Source organism: Xenopus tropicalis, chromosome 7 (genome assembly GCF_000004195.4).
Source record: "Xenopus tropicalis strain Nigerian chromosome 7, UCB_Xtro_10.0, whole genome shotgun sequence".
NCBI lineage: Eukaryota > Metazoa > Chordata > Amphibia > Anura > Pipidae > Xenopus > Xenopus tropicalis.
In genome coordinates, this window is record NC_030683.2 from 27,854,445 (window position 1) to 27,873,012 (window position 18,568).

Genomic DNA, 18,568 nt, shown 5'->3' on the forward strand with positions numbered 1-18,568 from the left:
ACAATCTGTTGGGTTTATTTAATGTTTAGCTGATTTTTTAGTGGACCTAAGGTATGGAAATCTAATTACAGAAATTACAGAAAGATCACTTATCCAGAAAACCCCAGGTCCTGAGCATTCTGGATAACAGGTTCTATACCTGTATATGTTACTTCAGAAGCACTAGGGTCCAGCTGGGGTTTCCTTAGCATTACTATTATGGATATTATCCTGTAAACTGTGTTAAGTACATAAATCAGGCTCCTATTCTTCATGAAAGTGAAAAGTGCTGTACTTAAAAATATAACTAATAATAGTGTAGGAGACATTAAATCCTCTGCTGTGCTATATAAGTCTCTTCTTTCTGTTCCGTTCTTTCTATTCACACAGGCAGGTGCTACAACGTGGAGAGTTTACAACCCGAAGGCAGATTTTTTTTCTCTCTCTCCCAGATTATGAGTTTTAGGGTGGAGTAAAAACTTAAAACCATGCCACACCTTTGTCAGGACTTGTCTGAGAAACGAAGGGACTGGAGAGAGGGAGACTGGGATGCAGAGATTAAATAAAAGAAAAAGTGTACATTCTTGAAGAATCAGTCAGCCCCAACACACCTCGAAGGACGTGTAAATAAGTGTAGGAGGGCGAGGAATTATAAAAAGGAAAAGTTTTTTGGGGAAAGACACAATTTGGCCAGAGGTTCTTCTCATATAGGGATACCCAAGGTATGTATTTAAGGTATTTAAACTGCAATATGGGGTGTGAAGGGGGAGAAATGCAATTCTGATGCTAAGATTCGTTGATGATATATTCTGCAGCCAAGTGCTTATTATATGTCTATAGCTTAGGTGGCAGAGAGTTCTGTATAACTGCTAAACCCTTGCACAGCTGACAGTCATTAGAATGCAACAACCAGGTTGGTAGAGGTTAAAGCTAATGGTGTGAAAGATATTCTCTCTGCATTGTTTGGCCCACTCTTTGCCACCCGAGACTCCTTTATTCTTTGATAATCAGATTAGATGTAATGTATGCCTTGTTGCTTGAAAAGATTTGTTCTCCTGTTAGGTGTTTCCCTTCTTTTCCTATCAGACAAAGTGAGTCACTGTTTTGGGACTACGGATGCTGATTTGTTTTAGTTTTCTATTAGTTACCGGCTGTTTTAAAGGTTGTTTTTTTGTTTTTAGGAAATAAATGTTGTTTTTACATTTGCTTATAAAATACCAAGCTAGGTATGGCTTCAAGCCTCTGAATACATATAGTTCCTAATCTATCACATAGGCAGTAGGGGAAACACGGGGGGGCAAGTATAATGCTGCGCTTGTTTTTCTGCTCTTCACAAGAGCTGGTGAGAAGCACAGAAATGTGAACCTTCTCTGAGAAGCTGATCTGTTTATATCTGAACCTCTCCCTGCTCTATGTGCACCCTGCTCTCTTCCTGCCCCTTCTTTTTGCCTGCCCAAATCTGACTGACTATTGGGGGGGGGGGGGCAGCTGATTGTTTATAGTTAGAGTCTTCAATATTTGTTCTTATTTGGCGAAAATAGGATATAATCTAAACTTCCTATGTTATTATTTCAGAGTCCTTCTACAATATATCAGTCTTAGCCATAATTGATGCATTAAGATATTCAAATAGTTACATCATATCTGTGCCCACCAGTTGTTGTTAAACTACAATACCCACAATCCTCAGGGCTCAATGACGCTGCTTCATGGTTTGCCACAGTATATAACCCTAACCTGAACTAACCAGTATATCATTGCAAGTTATGCTTGATTTGGGGGGTTCTGAGAGTGATAGTTCTGCAATAGTTAGAATTGCAACTATATCTAAACTAGTTATAACTACAACTTCCCAGCGTAAAATGTTACATCAGGTTATTGCCTTATTGCCTTTTTCTTTAGACTTTCTTTAGCAGTTGTCACCCTAGTGATTATAAAGACTGCACCTTTGCCTTTGTTGTCTGTGAAGCAAGCCTAGGAAATCATGTGTTTTTCTTTATATAAAATTGGTGCATTATGGGAAAACCAGCCCTATATAATGGGCAGAAAAGAATCAGCTTAGTTGTCCTTTAAATGTGTCTAACTATCATCATTGCCATCATCAAGGTATTTATAAAAAGCCTGTATTTCCCACAAGATGAGGCTGAGACACATACACAGATATAAAATAACCAGATACCCAGCCTGATACCCCTTTTGCATTAAAGCACAGGGCAGAACTTATGTTTCTATATAGGCAACACTGTATTCACAGATTTGCCTTATAATGAGGGGGGCTTATTCCACAAATGAAAAGAAAATTAAATATTTGATGCAATACCAAGTATCCAAGAATCAGAGAGGCTGCACCAGGTGAGGTTTTGGTGCATTATGCGAGGCTGAGCCAACAGAGATGCACAAAGCCAGCTCATGAACATAAAGTGCTATTATCCATGGCTTCAGGGCTGGGTGCACATAACTCACTTGTAGATACAAAAACTCTTATTTATATTGTTATTTTAATTAAGCACTGGCACAGTGACAGCATTGTGTAAAAGTGGGTTTGGTTCTATTAGAGAAAAACATCTCCACCTAGTGGGCAGGTAATGAACAACAGCTGAAGCTGAATCAAAGAATGAGAAGCTTTTCCAATGCATTTAGAACAGTGTCCAGGTGTGAAAGCTGCTATCGATCTATCTATGTCTGTGTGTAAGGACAGGGAGGTATTTATTGAGTAGAATCATAATATGAATCATAATATTGAAAATGATGGAGCTTGGAATCTAGGCTACTGTTATAGCCAAGGTTGAAGAAGGGGAATCTTTTAAACAAATACCCCTCTCACCAAAAGCGGGAGAGTCAGTGCTATATATATAGAAGTAACTGAAGTAGAAGTTCACCTACATTTGCTTTTGTTTACTCAAAACCCTTAGCTAAGTGCTCAGAGCCAGCCTGTAGGTCATCAGTTACCTCAATGTACATAATGGGATTAATTTCTAGGCAGAATGGGATTTTAATTTTATTATTAACTGTTAAAGAGCCCCACTGCTAGTTAGTTTCCATCACGGTTGCCTTGCCTTAAGTAAGGTCTCTGTGTGGGGCACAAGATACAGCTGTAATAATGGCAACTTACTATCATGGGCAACATTCCCTCTAATTTAGGCTGCAAAAAATTGTTTGCAGTTCTGAAATACTGGGGCTTGTTTATCAACACGGGGCAAATTTACTTGTGGGCAGTAACCCATGGCAACCAGTCACATTGTTGGAGGCATTGCTCTACCTGCAGCTGGCTGAAAAATGTCAATCACTGGTTGGTTTCTATTGGTAACAGACCATAGGCAAATTTGCCCAGTGTTGATAAATGAGCCCTAGTTGTGCACAAAAGTGCTGAATTACAGACACACATGCAGATTTTGTGCATTTTTTTCCCCTTTGATATCCAATAAAGACAAATATTTATGCAGGGGGGGGGGGGCGCCTAATAACATTCAGGGGCCAGGGTTTCTCTAATTCAAAGACAATGCATTTCTGAACAATGGGTAAAACACTATAATCCTAATCCTGTATCATGAAATAAATCTAGTACTCAGCAAATTGAACCCATATTCCTAGAAATCTCTACAAAACCTATAGAATGTGTGCAGGCCGTGGCTGAGCCCCAGTGCACCTGTCCCTGCTATCAACACTATTGCCAGAGGGGTGTAACAAGCAAATATTTATTAATTCATTACTTTCTAAGGAAACAAAGGTGGGTTTAGTCTTTTGTACTTTAAGGTGGAACAGGCAGAGTACCCAGCTTTATTTATGTAGGCGTTTAACTAAGCATTGATCTCTCAAACTCCATAAATGCATCTCTCTGAATAGAAAACCATTTCTAGTTTTTGTCCCTACTGTCACTGATTGTTATTATTTGGACAAATTGCACATATCAACTCTGCATTGGCCATTGCTGATTAAATAAAGGGTAGAAGTAAGAACTCTGTTCCCGCAATACATAAGTACAGGTATGGGGCCTGTTATTCAGAGTGCCTGAAGGACCTTGGGTTTTCCGGATAAGAAGTATTTTTGTAATTTGGATCTCCATAACTTAAAGGGGTTGTTAACTTTTAATATGATGCAGAGAGTATTATTCTGAGACAATTTGCATTTGGTCTTCATTTTTTTTTTAGTATTTGTGTTTTTGTTTAGTTATTTCACATTTTGTTCAGCAGATCTCCAGTTTGAAGTTTCAGCAGCTATCTGGTTGCTAGGGTCCAAATTACCTTAGCAACCAGGGAGTGGTTTGAATGAGAGGCTGTTTTATTATTACAGATAATTTTTTTAAAAATGTGAATTACAGGTATTTGATTATAATGGAGTATATGGCAAATTACCTTCCTGTAATTCAGAGCTTTCTGGTAACAGATCCCATACCTGCATTGCATTCTATGGCTCAAACCAGGCCAGGGAACAGTTCCCTGTTTAGGCCAGGGTTTCTTTCCCAATTAATCATACAATTATTTCATGTGATCAAGAAACTCTGCTAATCCATAAATGTAGGAATCTAGAAATATATTTAGAATTGTTTTGATGACTACAAGATTTAAAGCACATTCTTGGAGCAGGGAAATGATCCATCATCTCTAGTGTCTCCTGCAGAGATCAATATGATCCATTGGTTAGAGAAACAGACTGAGCAGAAACTCACAGGGGACATGGGAGGAGAGCAGCCTAAAGGTCCCCATACACTATAAGATCCACTCGCTTGGCAATGTCGCCATGGGGCAGTCGGTTCGGGGACCGCATCAATGAGCTGATGCGGTCCCTGATCCAATCCTGGATTTTCTAACCTGGCCGATCGATATCTGGCCAATTTCAGGCTGGATATCGGTTGGCCAGGCCGCTTGGTTCTGCCAATACACGGGCCGATTAGCTGCCGAATCGGTCCAAGGGACCTATATCGGCAGCTACTATCAGTCCGTGTATGGGGACCTTAAGCAACAGCCCATATTAGGGATCTTGTGTACACCGTGCAGTTTTGCAGAGAGACAATACAAAAACAGGCACCACAATGCTGTTCTTCCTTGTGTAACTTCTACCAACTGTTTAATCAGGGACAGCCTAATACTAACAAATCTTGATCAATTCAGGGCAATAGATTGTCATCTCATAAGTTATTAAAGATAAATCTTATGTGAGATCATTCCAACATCAAGTTAAAAGGTGGAGGTATAAGGATCACATTGTGGCTTCATCCCATCTTTAAGTAGCTTTTTGCTGGTTATGAGCTCATCATTAAAACACGTATTATCATAAAAATGATGCCTCACCGACCAATAGGATATGCGCTAGCTGCCTCCAACCAAATCCTTGACTGTTCCAACTTGCCGGGGGTGGGCTGGGTGTGACTTGGCTGATGGATGATTATGTGCATTACAGTAACTGATGGTGGCTTGGAGAGGGGCAGGGTGTTTTTTTGCCACCCTTTCCAATGTAAATAATATTTCCCAATCTTTGGATAGGGGTGTGAATTAGTCATTTTAGTTTAGTATTAATTATCTATATAGAATGTCACTGTGTGCTGTGAAATGTTCAAGATGCCAGTAAATGTGTCCAATGTGAAATTGCAACTGCGTCATGTGAAATCAGTAAAATTAACTCCAAAACAGCAAGGCCAAAAGAAAACCAGATTACTGGGTGGGAGGGGACAATATCTGTACAGGTGGGTGCAAGTTGGCCTTTCCCTCATACCTATAAATGAAACAACCAATGGGCTAAAATTGAACATAACATGGACCTACATGCAATATTTATACCAACAGTACCTACTCTAAATGATTATCTCTATACAATTATAATCGATTATACTGATAGAGATACCCCACAGGTGAATGTTATGGCTGCTGGTAGGGCTTCTGCAATACTGATGATATCCACATTCACCACTAGGTCTACTAACCCATAGCCTAGCTGTCTAACGGGGGTTCTGTTAATGGGGGCTAGGTCTACTAACCCATAGCCTAGCTGTCTAACGGGGGTTCTGTTAATGGGGGCTCCATACCGCTATAGTCAAGTCACTGTGCACTTTGGCTGGGCTTCAACCTCATCCCTTTACATACTAGCCAGATATCCCTTTATACTGGCTTGTCTCAAATTATCTTTATTGCTGCACTAAAATCAGTACAGTCTGGACCACGTGTGATCCTTCATGCAGCATATGGGTTCCATATTTGTCTGGTATTAGTTGAAAGCCCTGTAATGTTGCTGAACTATTGATTACCTGTTTCAACTCAAACATCTGATTGGTTGCTATGAAGGGCCCCTTTACTAGTCATATTTCCTCAAAACCTTCACCATGAAAGCTGGTCCGTTTCCCACCACAGCCCTAAGTACATTAGGATTGTATTTGGGTGCTGTGTGCAGTGAGTGTGTGTGTTACAAGGCATCATGGGTTCTAGGTGGTGCATTATTATGTTCTGTTGGGTTTGTACAAGCCGATATGTGACTGATATACTAAAGAATAGACAGAACACTCAGTCCATTATTATTGTTATAAAGTTTATAAAGTCTCTTGTATGAAAAAAATGTAATTGCTTGGTAAAAAAAAAAGTAGTGTCAGAATGGCAGCAAATAGTAAGTGGAATAAAAACCATTTAGTTCTCTGAGCATAATAACCAGTTTTACTGAACTGCAGCAATCCATTATTTTCCTCCTTTCCTTAAGAGTCTCCAAGAGAATGACTCCTGGTGCTTGCAATCACCCTGGCTGTCATTCATTTTAATGGCTACGGCTAATATAGGTGTTTTTGCTCAAATTTCCATTTTTGGGCCAAATACTACTGGCAATCGGTAGGTTCTGGCATAGACAGGTTCATAGACAATTACTATTTATTGGGCCTTTTGGTGAGGGGCTGTTTGAGCCTCTGTGTACTTGGAATGCCAGGGCTTATTTTGATTCCCAGTCTGGACCTGTGTAGCAGAGCTTGCCGGTGACCATTAACCTCAGTGATGGTAGCACCGACCGTTCAGGATTTTTATTTGCCAGTGGAGGCCTTTGCTGTTTTAAGTCTAGCTAATCTCTTCATTGTACAAAAGGTATTGCCATGCAGCATGGTAGCCCGGTATTCATACCAAAATAGGCACAAATGAGTGTGAGCATATGTATCTGTATTTCTGTTACTAAACCAGTGTTGGCCACTGGGCATAAAAGAACAATATGCCCGTCTCCCATAATTCCTTACATGGGGGGATGAAAATAATGTTATGTTTTAAGGCAATACTATATGCGAGTGGTACAAGTCATTTAAATACCTTGTGCCACTGTATTTAATGAGCAGAGATGGGAATTTTACCTTCTTTTATACCAAGTCACCCTTCTGGATCTTCATTTTAATGGAAAACCTAACCCCTTCTTTAAAAACCATTATGACATCCTGGTTTGTTTTTGGGTTAATAAATCTGTTTGGGTTAATAAATCTGTTTTTGGGTTAATACCCTGTAGAGCAGTGATCCCCAATCAGTGGCTCAGTTGCAACATGTTGCTCCCCAACCCCTTGGATGTTGCTCTCAGTGCCCCCAAACCAGGGAGTTATTTTTAAATTCCTGACTTGGGGGCAAGTTTAGGTTAAATAAAAACAAGATTTACTACCAAATAAAGCCCCCTGTAAGCTGATAGTGTGCATAGAGGCCCCTAATAGCCAATCTTAGCCCTTATTTGGCTCCTCCATGAACTTTTATGGTGCTTGTGTTGCTCTCCAAGTCTTTTTATATTTGACTGTGGCTCACGAGTAAGAAAGGTTGGGGATCCCTGCTGTAGAGAGATCCTCTTTAATCAGAAGACTCCCACAGAGGGACCCCCCCATTCCAGAGCTGTCAGGTGACGGTGCTGGGATTTGGAGGGCTCACAATTGTATTTAAGCCCAACGCTAGGCTGCTCCAATGCTGGCATGTGGGGAGACTCACAGCAGCAGTTAAACATGGCTCTGAACCCAGGGACTCTGCTCCAGCAGAACCTTAAACTGACAGAAGTGGGTCATAAGCGCCACCTACACAGGTTGGAGAGATTTTATGGGCCATTTATCACTGGGGGGAAGAACATGGGGCAAAAATCCATGATCTATGTTTTTTTCCTACCAACCTACCTCTTTATGAGTGCCAGCCACGTGTGCTAAGTGTATTATATGATAAAAGGTGCAGTTTGTTTGCCTGGCATTTCTAAATGAGGCCTGAGATCGTTATAACTTTTATTATTATCAGGTATATTTAAAACCGCCAAAATATTCTGCGGTGCTGTATAATAAATATGTAAGAAATTCTCTTACGTGTGTATATAGAGAATCTCTGCCATAAAGCACATGGCTGTTGCAAATAGTCTTTGTAAATGCCCAGTATAACTTTTAAGTAAAATTAATAATTTGAAATGTTGTTTGCAGATGCACATATCAGTCTCCATTATGGTATGTGACATTTATTTATATTTATTCTTGCTTTCTTTCCAGGTGACTATGGAATGGATGGTATAATGAAAAAAACATACCGGGACGGTGGGGAGGTCTCTGGGAGAAGTAAGATTTATCAGCATTATTTAGAATGTATAATACGGTTCTAAAAAGAGCCACGGTCAATGCTCTAAATTGTTATTCAGGGGGTGGAATTCTTTCAAAATTTTAAATATGTATTGGTTGTTCTTACAGCCATGGAGTGGTTGGGCACAAAAGCTAACTAATTGGTTGCTATGGGTTACAGTGCCAGGGCTGAATATGCATATTCTTGTGTATCTGGCACCCATTGTGGTGATTGGCTGCCTTATACTCATGTAATGATTAGGGGAAAATGAATGCAAGGTAAATAATTGCCTTTAAGTGTGTTGCGCCACCTAGTGGTGTGACAGCATTTGTCCTTTTTCAGTTCTTTCCTGCAATATAATTCTAATAGAAGTGCCTTGATTTCCAGCCTACACAGAAACAGTAACGTCCTCATCATCGAGACTTGTGTCATTGCCACCAAGTAAGTTCCTGACAGACAATGCATCTCCATATGACACAGTGCAGTGATGACATTTAATTCTGTTATTGCATTTGTTGGTAGAGTTGGAGCAAAAATACAATTTTTTATGTGCCACGCTGTTAATTTAGCATTTAAGTTGAATACTTATATTCATTTGTCACTGGTATCTTTATACTACATTCTTGTGCCAGTGGGCCCCCCTCTGGTCCCTGTAGCACCCCCTGTAGGTACCCCCCTGGGGGGAAGGGGGCAGTAGAACAGTTACCTGTTCATTTATTGTGCCATTTTTGGCTTTCAGACTCATCCAATATAGAATTCAGATACAAAAGCCTAAGATCTTTTCCTAAAAGTCATTAGGTTTCATTTATAGATTCCAAGGACACCAGTGCTGGAGTCCAAAAGGGTTTAAAACTGCACCCCATCTGTGGCTCTGTACTTAACTCTGCCATAGACAGGGAAAAGTATAAGGTTCTACTGAGCCTTGGGGCCATGAGTGTTGCTTAGCCTTTGTGTATTCTTGGGGGGGTTGTGCCCATGTGCTGCCAACCACCCTTTTGATGCAACTGTGTTTAGAAAGAAGTGCAGCTCTTTTCCTTCCAACCTACCATGTCGGACATGTTCCATGGATTAACGTAAAGTGTTACAAAGCTTATGCCCCTTCCCCATCGTGATTTATACTAAAGAGAATATCTTCTCCATTTGTCTTTCAACAGAGGGGGCAAACTCTAGCGGATCCAAAATTTCCTCCCAGGGTGGAGGGGGTGGAGTGGAAAAAAAGACCATAGTTCAAAGCAGCAGCACTTATGTTTCTTCAGGTAGGTACTTGCAATAGGCCGTTATTTTGTGTATACTCAATATATAATGCAAAACAGAACGCTATTCCAACTGGCACAATTGGGGATTTTCTGCTTAACAACTTTTGTATCTACAACTGCATATATACTGCCATCTAGTGGAGGTGTAAGAAAAGAACAAGAGAGCTGCTCGGATGAGTAGTGAAACGTCTTCAATGATTACTAAACAAGTCCAGTTGCTTCAAATTTATTTATACTAGATATACCATGACCTGGATGAATGAAAATCTTCATAGACAAAAGAACAAGAGTGTTTCTAGTATCAACTTGGTTCCATTTAATGACTTCTTGTATGCCCTTAATTCAGCCGTATCTTCAGGAGCTGATTTGTCATTTGTAATTCTATAGCAGGAGGAGGTTCAAGACTGAACAGCACATCCGGCTCCAAATATCCCCATTCCCCAAGTTCCACGCTCTCCATTTCCCCCAACTCAACCTTTGAAAGGAAAGCCTACGTCTCCTCCACAACTCGCCAAGGAGCATATGAAGGTGGGCTGCAATAGCCATTGTAGTGTATTAATGGGTTGCCTACTTACATACAATCTCATCTCTTTTTTAACTAAATACTAAGAGAAGAATATGTTCCCTTCCAGGAAGCTCCAGTGGTAATTCTTCACCAGAATACGCTAGAAAAGAAATGGGTATGGTTATATTTGTTTTTTATGGGGGATCTCAGTTCAAAATGAAATAAGCTTTATTTCTGGGTTGGTTTGAGGATGTAGATTCTTGAACAGATGTTGCCATACTGCTTGAATCTGCTAAGACATTTTATCCAGGCTGCAGTACTATAGCACCCCTTAGTGGTCACAAATAGAGTGCAGGTATGGGACCTATTATCCAGAATGCTTGGGACCTAAGGTTTTCCGGATAAGGGATCTCTCCATAATTTGGATCTCCATAACTTAAGTTAAAATTATTTAAATATTGAATAAACCCAATAGGGCTGTTCTGCCTCCAATAAGGATTAATTATATCTTAGTTGGGATCAAGTACAGGTACTGTTTTATTATTACAGAGAAAAGGGAATCATTTAACCATTAAATAAACCCAATAGGGCTGTTCTGCCCCCAATAAGGGGTAATTATATCTTAGTTGGGATCAAGTACAGGTACTGTTTTATTATTACAGAGAAAAGGGAATCATTTTTAAAAATTAGAATTGTTTGCTTATAATGGAGACTATGTGAGATGGCCTGTCCGTAATTTGGAACTTTCTGAATAACGGGTTTCTGTATAAGGGATCCCATATCTGTATGTGTATATATATATATATATATATATTATATTGTTTATTTTATATACAGACACACGCATATATATATATCACTCAATCAATTTACTCCTTTTACAGCATCTTCCTCAAGCAGAGGGCGCGCACAGAGCAGGGGTGAGTACATCGCTGTATATCATTGCTGTGTCGCGTTGTGTAGTATTACTGATACTATTGGCGGTATGTGATAAAAAAAAATAGGCAACAAAGATCTGCAAAAATGTGCATTATGGCATGGTGAATTTTAAATGAGCATTTTTATCCTGCTTGAAAGAAGTTTGATTTTTATGGCTCAATTTCGCTATCATCTTCACAATCAAAACTCACACTAGGGAGGGAACATGTGTCCCTGGAGTACAACTAAGGACAAACAAGGAGGACATAACATCTAGAAGTGTATTAATATATAGTGGATAAAGTACTCCCATGTTTGGATAATTTAAGTCACCGAGGAGTTCCGCACCCATATAAACTCAAAGGCACCTTTTAATATCTTCATCTTTTACAACAGGGGGTACATTATTTATTATAATACACACAGTGAGTCATGTGACATAAATGACATCACTAAGCACTGATGATATCACTAAGCATGATATAATTTACAGGATATCCATGGCTCTTGTGTATTATGAGTACATAATATACAAAAACCATGAATTTCCTATAAATGATATTCTTATAAAGGGTGGTTAGTGATGTCATTTCTGTCACATGACTCATTGAACAAATAAATTACTCCCTGTTGTAGAATATAAGGATATTATAAGTCACCTCAGTATCCAATGACCAGCCTTCGGCCTTGTGCTTTTATATGGTCAAGAAACTCTTCAGTGATTTATAATAACCTTATATCTCACAATAGGGGTACATTATTTACTATATATATATACATTGTTATATGATAACATAGGATGGAAAAACCTTAAAGCTGCCACAAAAATTGTACTTTTTTTTTACATTAACAGTCATTTCATTTGTGTTCATTAATATTTATCTTCATGAGTCAAACATATAATTTATATCTATCTAAAAATGTTCTGATCTTGAATATTGTGCCCTTACAGAGACCGAAATCCGTACTCGGCTCCAGAGTGCCTCTCCCTCCACCAGGTGTAAGTAACTCTATTCTCACTGCTTCATCCTGCCGGTTATTATTTTAGCTTCTGTGTTTCCCTTGATTGCAAGCCTTTGTGAACAGAGCCACCTCCTACATTATTTCTCTCTCTTTTGCTTTTCAGGGACAGAACTTGACGATGTGAAGAAGTTATTAAAACGTTCCACCAGCGTCAGTCCCACTAGATCCCCAACTAATACTCTCCCCATTCCTAAAAAAGCCACAGTGGAAACCAAGATCGTCACAGAAAGTTCCCAGTCAGGTACAGAGTCACTGCTATACCCGGGGGATCCTGTAATAAGAAATTGTTCATAGATGCCACTGGGTTGCACTTGCACCCACACACATGTCAACCAATTAGATGTTTGTTTTTGTTGTTCTACCCACATCCAACTGAGAAAAGCTAATAACTGATTGGTTGCTATTGGTTGCTGTGCAGTTTCACATTTGCCCATTGTTTTTAAATGAAGCCCATATGACCAGTTTTCTCAGGAGCCAATAAACCTGCCTGTATGTTTTTAGAGTGTTGGAGACACTTCCATGGGAAGCCGGTGCAAGCACAGGGAAAACTTTCACCTCCATGGAGAAATTGCCCTGGCTGGATTTGAACCAGGGTCAGGCTGACCCACCAGGATATTGGGAAAAATCCCAGTGGGCCCTGAACCTGTTAGGCCCTGCCACCTGCCCACATCGCTGCCGCCCCAGCCAGCACTGGTCCCTGCTTCGCTGTGCTACTTACTTTGCTGTGAAAAATTAAAGATGGCCAATCATTCCACACTGGAAAGTACAGCCATCTTTAATTTTTAACATCAAAGTAAGTAGCACAGCAGAGGGGGGCACAGCAGTGGCTGGGGTTGGAGCAGGAGCAATGGGACCCTTAGATGATTGGTTGGTGGGCCCTTGAGTAGGGTACCCAGTGGGCTGCAGCCTGACTCTGATTTGAACTTAGGACCCCAGCACTGCAAGGCACAACTACACTTCCATCCTGCCCCATGGCAACCCCAGGGACTACTTTTTTAATTCATATTTCCCTTAATGTACCCCCTGTTCTGTTCATTGCAACAATTCACATGTAAGGCCTTAATCTTGCATTTTGGTACAAAATCATTCCTTTATACAATTAATAGACCTACAAAGAATTATTTGAAACAATAGGCTCAGTGAAGTGATTTTCTTTTGTTTTGTGAACCAGTTGCAGGTTCCTATGACACCACCATCCTGGATTCTGCTCTCCCATCTTACATGTGGACTTCCACACTTCCAGCGGGATCCTCAATGGGAGGTTACCAAAACAATATGGGCTTCAGTTCTTCTATGCTGAATGCTGCCTCCACGGGATCAGGTAGCCTTATCTATAGCAGCCTAGAATAGTTGGCTTGTTGTTCTTCTTTCTTTGTTTTGCAATAAACTTACATTTTTCTACATTTTTTTTTAGTGTTTGGAGTTCCCAATAACCTGGCTCCTAGCTCTCCCTCACTAAATTCTGGGTATACCTCATCCTCTGCAGGTAATGTCTCTAGCCATGTTTATTGATTTATTGCCTTTTATAGAAGAAAAACTAATTTGCCTAAAAAATTAGGTTGAGAAACATACAAATAACTTGTTTAATATCTGAACAAATATAAGCCATATGGGTATGGGTCCTGTTATTCAGAATGCCCAGGACCTAGGGTTTCCTGGATAAGGAGTCGTTTTGGAATTTCGATCTCAATATATGTCTACTAAACAAAATCATTTCTACCCTAAATAAACCCAATAGGATATTTTTGCCTCCAATAAGGATTAATTATCTCTTAGTTGGGTTTAAGTACAGGTACTGTTTTATTATTACAGAGAAAAGGGAAATTAAAAATTGGAATTATTTGCTTAATATGAAGTCTATAGGAGATGACCCTCCCATAATTCAGGACTTTCTGGATAACAGGGTTGTGAATAATAGTTCCTATACCTGTAGTATTTTTTAGAGCATTGGCATCATGAAATCGATTTTGACTTTCAACCAAAGATACAATTCTCGTTTTATTCTATAAATCTAGAGCTCATCAGGCATCTGATTCAAAATTAAATGAATTGCGTTGCTTGCAGTTCTGCAACAATGTGCATTATGTTTGATTTAGATCATGTATTTATGCTCCTTGCTGTACATTAGTATGAGTACTGATCATAATAAACTTATGTAACTTTTTACAGTATTCGGTGTTCAGAACAACCTCACCCCAATGCCAGCACCAGGCCCTATTGTTAGCAGTGTGGCAGCATCCACTGCCTCAGGTAAGTGGGTGGAATTTGGTTTTCCCATAAGGAAAATGAAAGTAGCTACTTTTGTGCACAAAAACAACTCACATTAAATATCGTTCTTTCTTCCTAAAGGATACGGTGTGCAGAAAAATGTCACGCACAGCTCAGGTGGACATGGAAGCACTGTGACAACTTCAGCTGGTAAATCCTATATAATAATAATACTATATATGGAAGCCTTATATACAAACATATTTATATATACAGTGTAGCTCAGAAGACAGTATATGCATAGACCTGTCTTACCCAGACTAGTTCCACATATGGAAAGAAACTTGGTTCCGTCATGTACAGAAGTGTTTCTCTATGATTCTGGGTGCAAAGGATTATATGCATTAATATTTAGTTTATATGCATCTAATAGTCCCCAGCAGTCCCTTGTATAGTAAAATATAGAATAAATATAGGTAGGGTTGCCACCTTTGGGTTGCTGGAACTCTGGGTGGTAGGGCATTGATGTCACGGGGGTGGAGTGTTGACATCATGGGGTGTCAGTGATGTTGGGGGCAAGGACCATGATATCAGGGGCTATGATTGGTTGGTTGACACGTCAATCAAGGAAAGTCCTGTCCAGATTTCACTATGGAAAACCAGGCAGGCTGTTTTGCAGCCCTTCTGAAGACCAGGCTGTCCAGATCAAAACCGGACAGGTGGCAAACCTAAAGACAGGTGTCACCCTAGAGCAACTCTGGGTCACATCTTATCATGAGCAGAAGCAGCATTGCCTATAAATATCCTACTTTTACTAGTATTATTTCACTTCCTATTACAAATAATGTATGAATGGGTAAAGTCTGCCACACATGGAATAACCTGTTTGCTTGGCAAGGCAATGGGTTGAATCGGCAGCTTAAATCAGCCCATATATGGCCATCTTAAGTTTATTCATGGGGTCCAACCAACTCCCAGCAAACCATTCCTAAGGTATAAACACTTGTGATTAAAGAAAATATTCTGCAATCAGCAAAGGGTCGCGAACAGCATATGGCATTTACTCTATATACAAAGTATTCACAGATACACTAATCTTTCCTTATCATTCTTTTTAGTTACTAGCACTAAAACCCAAGGTGATGATATCCTGGGCAAGGACTACAAGTTCCTCCTGCTGGAGAAAGAAAAGGGCCCTAGCAAAAAGGAAGGAGACGTGCTCATTATGTCTAAGGACACCGGCAAAGTGTTTACAGCTTCCAATGGAGGAGTTTCAGGTACATCTGCCCCTGTGGTCTCCAGCATGTAACTTATTCATTTGCAAGGCATTGTGTATTTGGATGTAGTTACCTTTATTTTATATGTGTTCCACATTATGGGGGATAATTACAAAGTTTGCACTATGTATTATCGAGCAATTGGCAAGTTGCCTGTTTAAAAGCAAACATTTGGCTGCTATAGTTTTCATAGACAGCTTTGCAAATGTAATCACATAAACCATGAGTAACAGAGAGGTTGAATATCAGATGAACAATAATGGAGACATCCAGTATAAACAGATAGGCATTATCTTCAGCAGGGTTTTGCAATACAAGCTCAGGTCCAGGCTTCCAAATCATAGTCTGCTACTGCATACAGTATGTATGTTCTCTAGAGCACAGCACATTTCCATACAGTTATTGTGTCACTGCCAGTGCTTGCAATAGATTTTATCTGATAGAAGAAAAAAAAAGACAGTAATATGCTAACTGGACATTCATTGGTTTAACAGGCACCTATGAAGAGGATTCATTAAAAAAAGAAAAACAGTGTTTTACCAGTACAGAGGCCTCCTACAAAACTGAAGCTAATGGTAACTAAATGTATTCTTGTGAACAGTTCAAAGAAACAAGTACAGGTATGGGACCTGTTATCCAGAATGCTCGGGACCTGGGGTTTTCTGGATAAGGGATCTTTCCATAATTTGGTTCTGCCCCCAATAAGGGGTAATTATATCTTAGTTGGGATCAAGTACAGGTACTGTTTTATTATTACAGAGAAAAGGGAATCATTTAACCATTAAATAAACCCAATAGGGCTGTTCTGCCCCCAATAAGGGGTAATTATATCTTAGTTGGGATCAAGTACAAGGTACTGTTTTATTACTACAGAGAAATAGGAAATAATTTTTAAAAATTAGAATTATTTGCTTATAATGAAGTCTATGGGAGAGGGCCTTTCCGTAATTCGTAACTTTCTGGATAATGGGTTTCTGGATAAGGGATCCCATACCTGTATATGTATCCTTGTTTTTTTTAGCTTTCCCTCATTTTACGCATTTATACACGTATACACGTATAATGCATTTCCCTGATTTTACATTGTCACAGATTTTTACACCATTTTTTCTGGCCCCCTGAAATACATAAAATTAACTAATTAAAACATATAAAATATTGTCTCACTTCTGTTTAGGAGGATTGAAAGTTAGAAAGGACAAAGCCACTTATGCAGGTAAGCGAAATAAATCAGAAAACAAATCTCTTTCTTGTATAGCTTAATATATTATTTTGGGACTGTGGCTAAAATTGGACCTCACTTATTATCCCTAACCCATGGGCAAACAGTCTTGAGCACTGTAAATGCGAGCTTTCGTACAATAATATTGGTGCGTGTATGGCCAGCTTAACATGTTCAGCTTGATTGTTAGGATTTAGAATATCACTAATCTCTTGGTGCTTCCATTGCAGAGATACAACGAGTTGATGGCCAGAAAGCTGCTGCCACTTACCAAGATGGAGGAGAAGGAGGTGGAGGTACAGACGCTGTCTGCGGCCCATGTGCCTCCTGCTGCAAGTGGTGGATGTGGGCACTGGGTTTGCTCCTTGGGTTACTTTTCCTCCTTGGACTACTTTTTGGACTCTTATCTCTATGTAAGTAATAGTCAATCTTCTGCCAATCACAGCAGATGCTCCATGCACCAAAAATACAATATTTTCTCATGAAATGTGTCATAGAAATTAGTGCTTTTCTGTTATCAATTGTCGGTGGTTTATATGGGCTGGTACTAGAGCATTCCCAGATGAATAATTAAAGAGCCCCTCTTCTGCACCTAGACTGGCAAAGACTGGCAAAACTAAAAAGGGGTTTTTGTTACGTTGCAGGGCAAGATGTGAAGAACCTGACTACTCGTGTGAAGACTCTAGAGGAGAGTCAGCCCAACAGTAAAGTGGTAGCTGAGTACCTCCAGGCCAATAGAATAAATGCAGTAGGCAGTGCGCCCGGTGCCTCTTCAGCGGACATTGATTTATCCAGCAACACCTTAGGGGTTGGAGCTGGATTTACAGATCAGAATAAAGAAGCTTTCTGGGATTACATGAAAAGGAGAATGCAGCAAGAAAGAGGTATAGAGTCTTTAAATGAAATGTTAAGTAGGATGCAATCAATCTATGAATCTGACAAATAACAGTACTTTTTTGTTAACAAACTATCAAATGCAAGCTAGGGTTTGTTCTGCATTGAAATCTAAACACTAAAGATTCAATACATCCCTATTGTTTTCCAACTTGCAGCCCTCTGGTTGTTGCAATGAGGGTGAGGATTACAGACTGTAAAGGCATATGCCCTGTACTAAGACCTTTAAATTGCCAGACATCTTAAGAGACTGTAGAAAGGGGGCATTGTTTTCTTTATAAAACATGAGTAATGCTAAAGAATGGTGTTAATATTCAGAATTAGCAACTTGTCTGTAATATCCAGACTACTGCTAAAGAGAAGGGTATGTAGAAAAGCACATATAAGGGCTACTCTGCCAAGCTACCTGTTGTGTAGCAGAACTCAAAGTTCAACAACATGGCATTGCAACAGGTTGAAAACATTGAAAAGAGAAGTTTCCATTGGCCAACAACAATTTTTGAAACCGTTATGGTTGCTCTTTCCTCTACAATAGTTATTTTTGTTTTTGTTTTCTTTCTTCTTCTACCCCTGAAGTCTGATTTCCATCAGTTGGTTGCTAGTGCCACTGACAAGCATGGGAACTACAGTGGTTTGCTTCCAAGTCAGAATCAACATTTACCAGAAATCTAAGGGTGAAGACACATGGAGCTACTAGAAGCTGCTACAAAAATAGACAATGCTGATGATTTACTGATAACTGTCTCTACATGTGTTTTAGCAGA

The 18,568-nt window shown here is 39.6% G+C and overlaps 1 protein-coding gene across 2 annotated transcripts in view; it reads left to right on the plus strand.

Annotated features, from left to right (window-relative positions):
• The first annotated feature begins 492 nt into the window (after positions 1 to 492).
• col17a1 (collagen, type XVII, alpha 1) overlaps positions 493 to 18,568 on the plus strand; it is a 43,624-nt gene continuing 25,548 nt past the window's right edge. Inside the window, exons 1-18 of one of the 2 annotated variants that reach the window (XM_031905873.1) lie at positions 493 to 701; positions 8,435 to 8,500; positions 8,889 to 8,942; positions 9,656 to 9,757; positions 10,145 to 10,285; positions 10,390 to 10,437; positions 11,147 to 11,182; positions 12,133 to 12,180; positions 12,307 to 12,444; positions 13,375 to 13,524; positions 13,618 to 13,689; positions 14,373 to 14,453; positions 14,553 to 14,621; positions 15,530 to 15,688; positions 16,183 to 16,263; positions 16,866 to 16,904; positions 17,141 to 17,323; positions 17,555 to 17,794. In XM_031905873.1, the coding sequence (XP_031761733.1) occupies positions 8,446 to 8,500; positions 8,889 to 8,942; positions 9,656 to 9,757; positions 10,145 to 10,285; positions 10,390 to 10,437; positions 11,147 to 11,182; positions 12,133 to 12,180; positions 12,307 to 12,444; positions 13,375 to 13,524; positions 13,618 to 13,689; positions 14,373 to 14,453; positions 14,553 to 14,621; positions 15,530 to 15,688; positions 16,183 to 16,263; positions 16,866 to 16,904; positions 17,141 to 17,323; positions 17,555 to 17,794 (1,696 nt within the window). In that variant the 5' untranslated portion in view covers positions 493 to 701; positions 8,435 to 8,445. The remainder of the gene's footprint in view (positions 702 to 8,434; positions 8,501 to 8,888; positions 8,943 to 9,655; positions 9,758 to 10,144; positions 10,286 to 10,389; positions 10,438 to 11,146; positions 11,183 to 12,132; positions 12,181 to 12,306; positions 12,445 to 13,374; positions 13,525 to 13,617; positions 13,690 to 14,372; positions 14,454 to 14,552; positions 14,622 to 15,529; positions 15,689 to 16,182; positions 16,264 to 16,865; positions 16,905 to 17,140; positions 17,324 to 17,554; positions 17,795 to 18,568) is intronic. The other variant, XM_031905874.1, reaches the window with a different exon arrangement.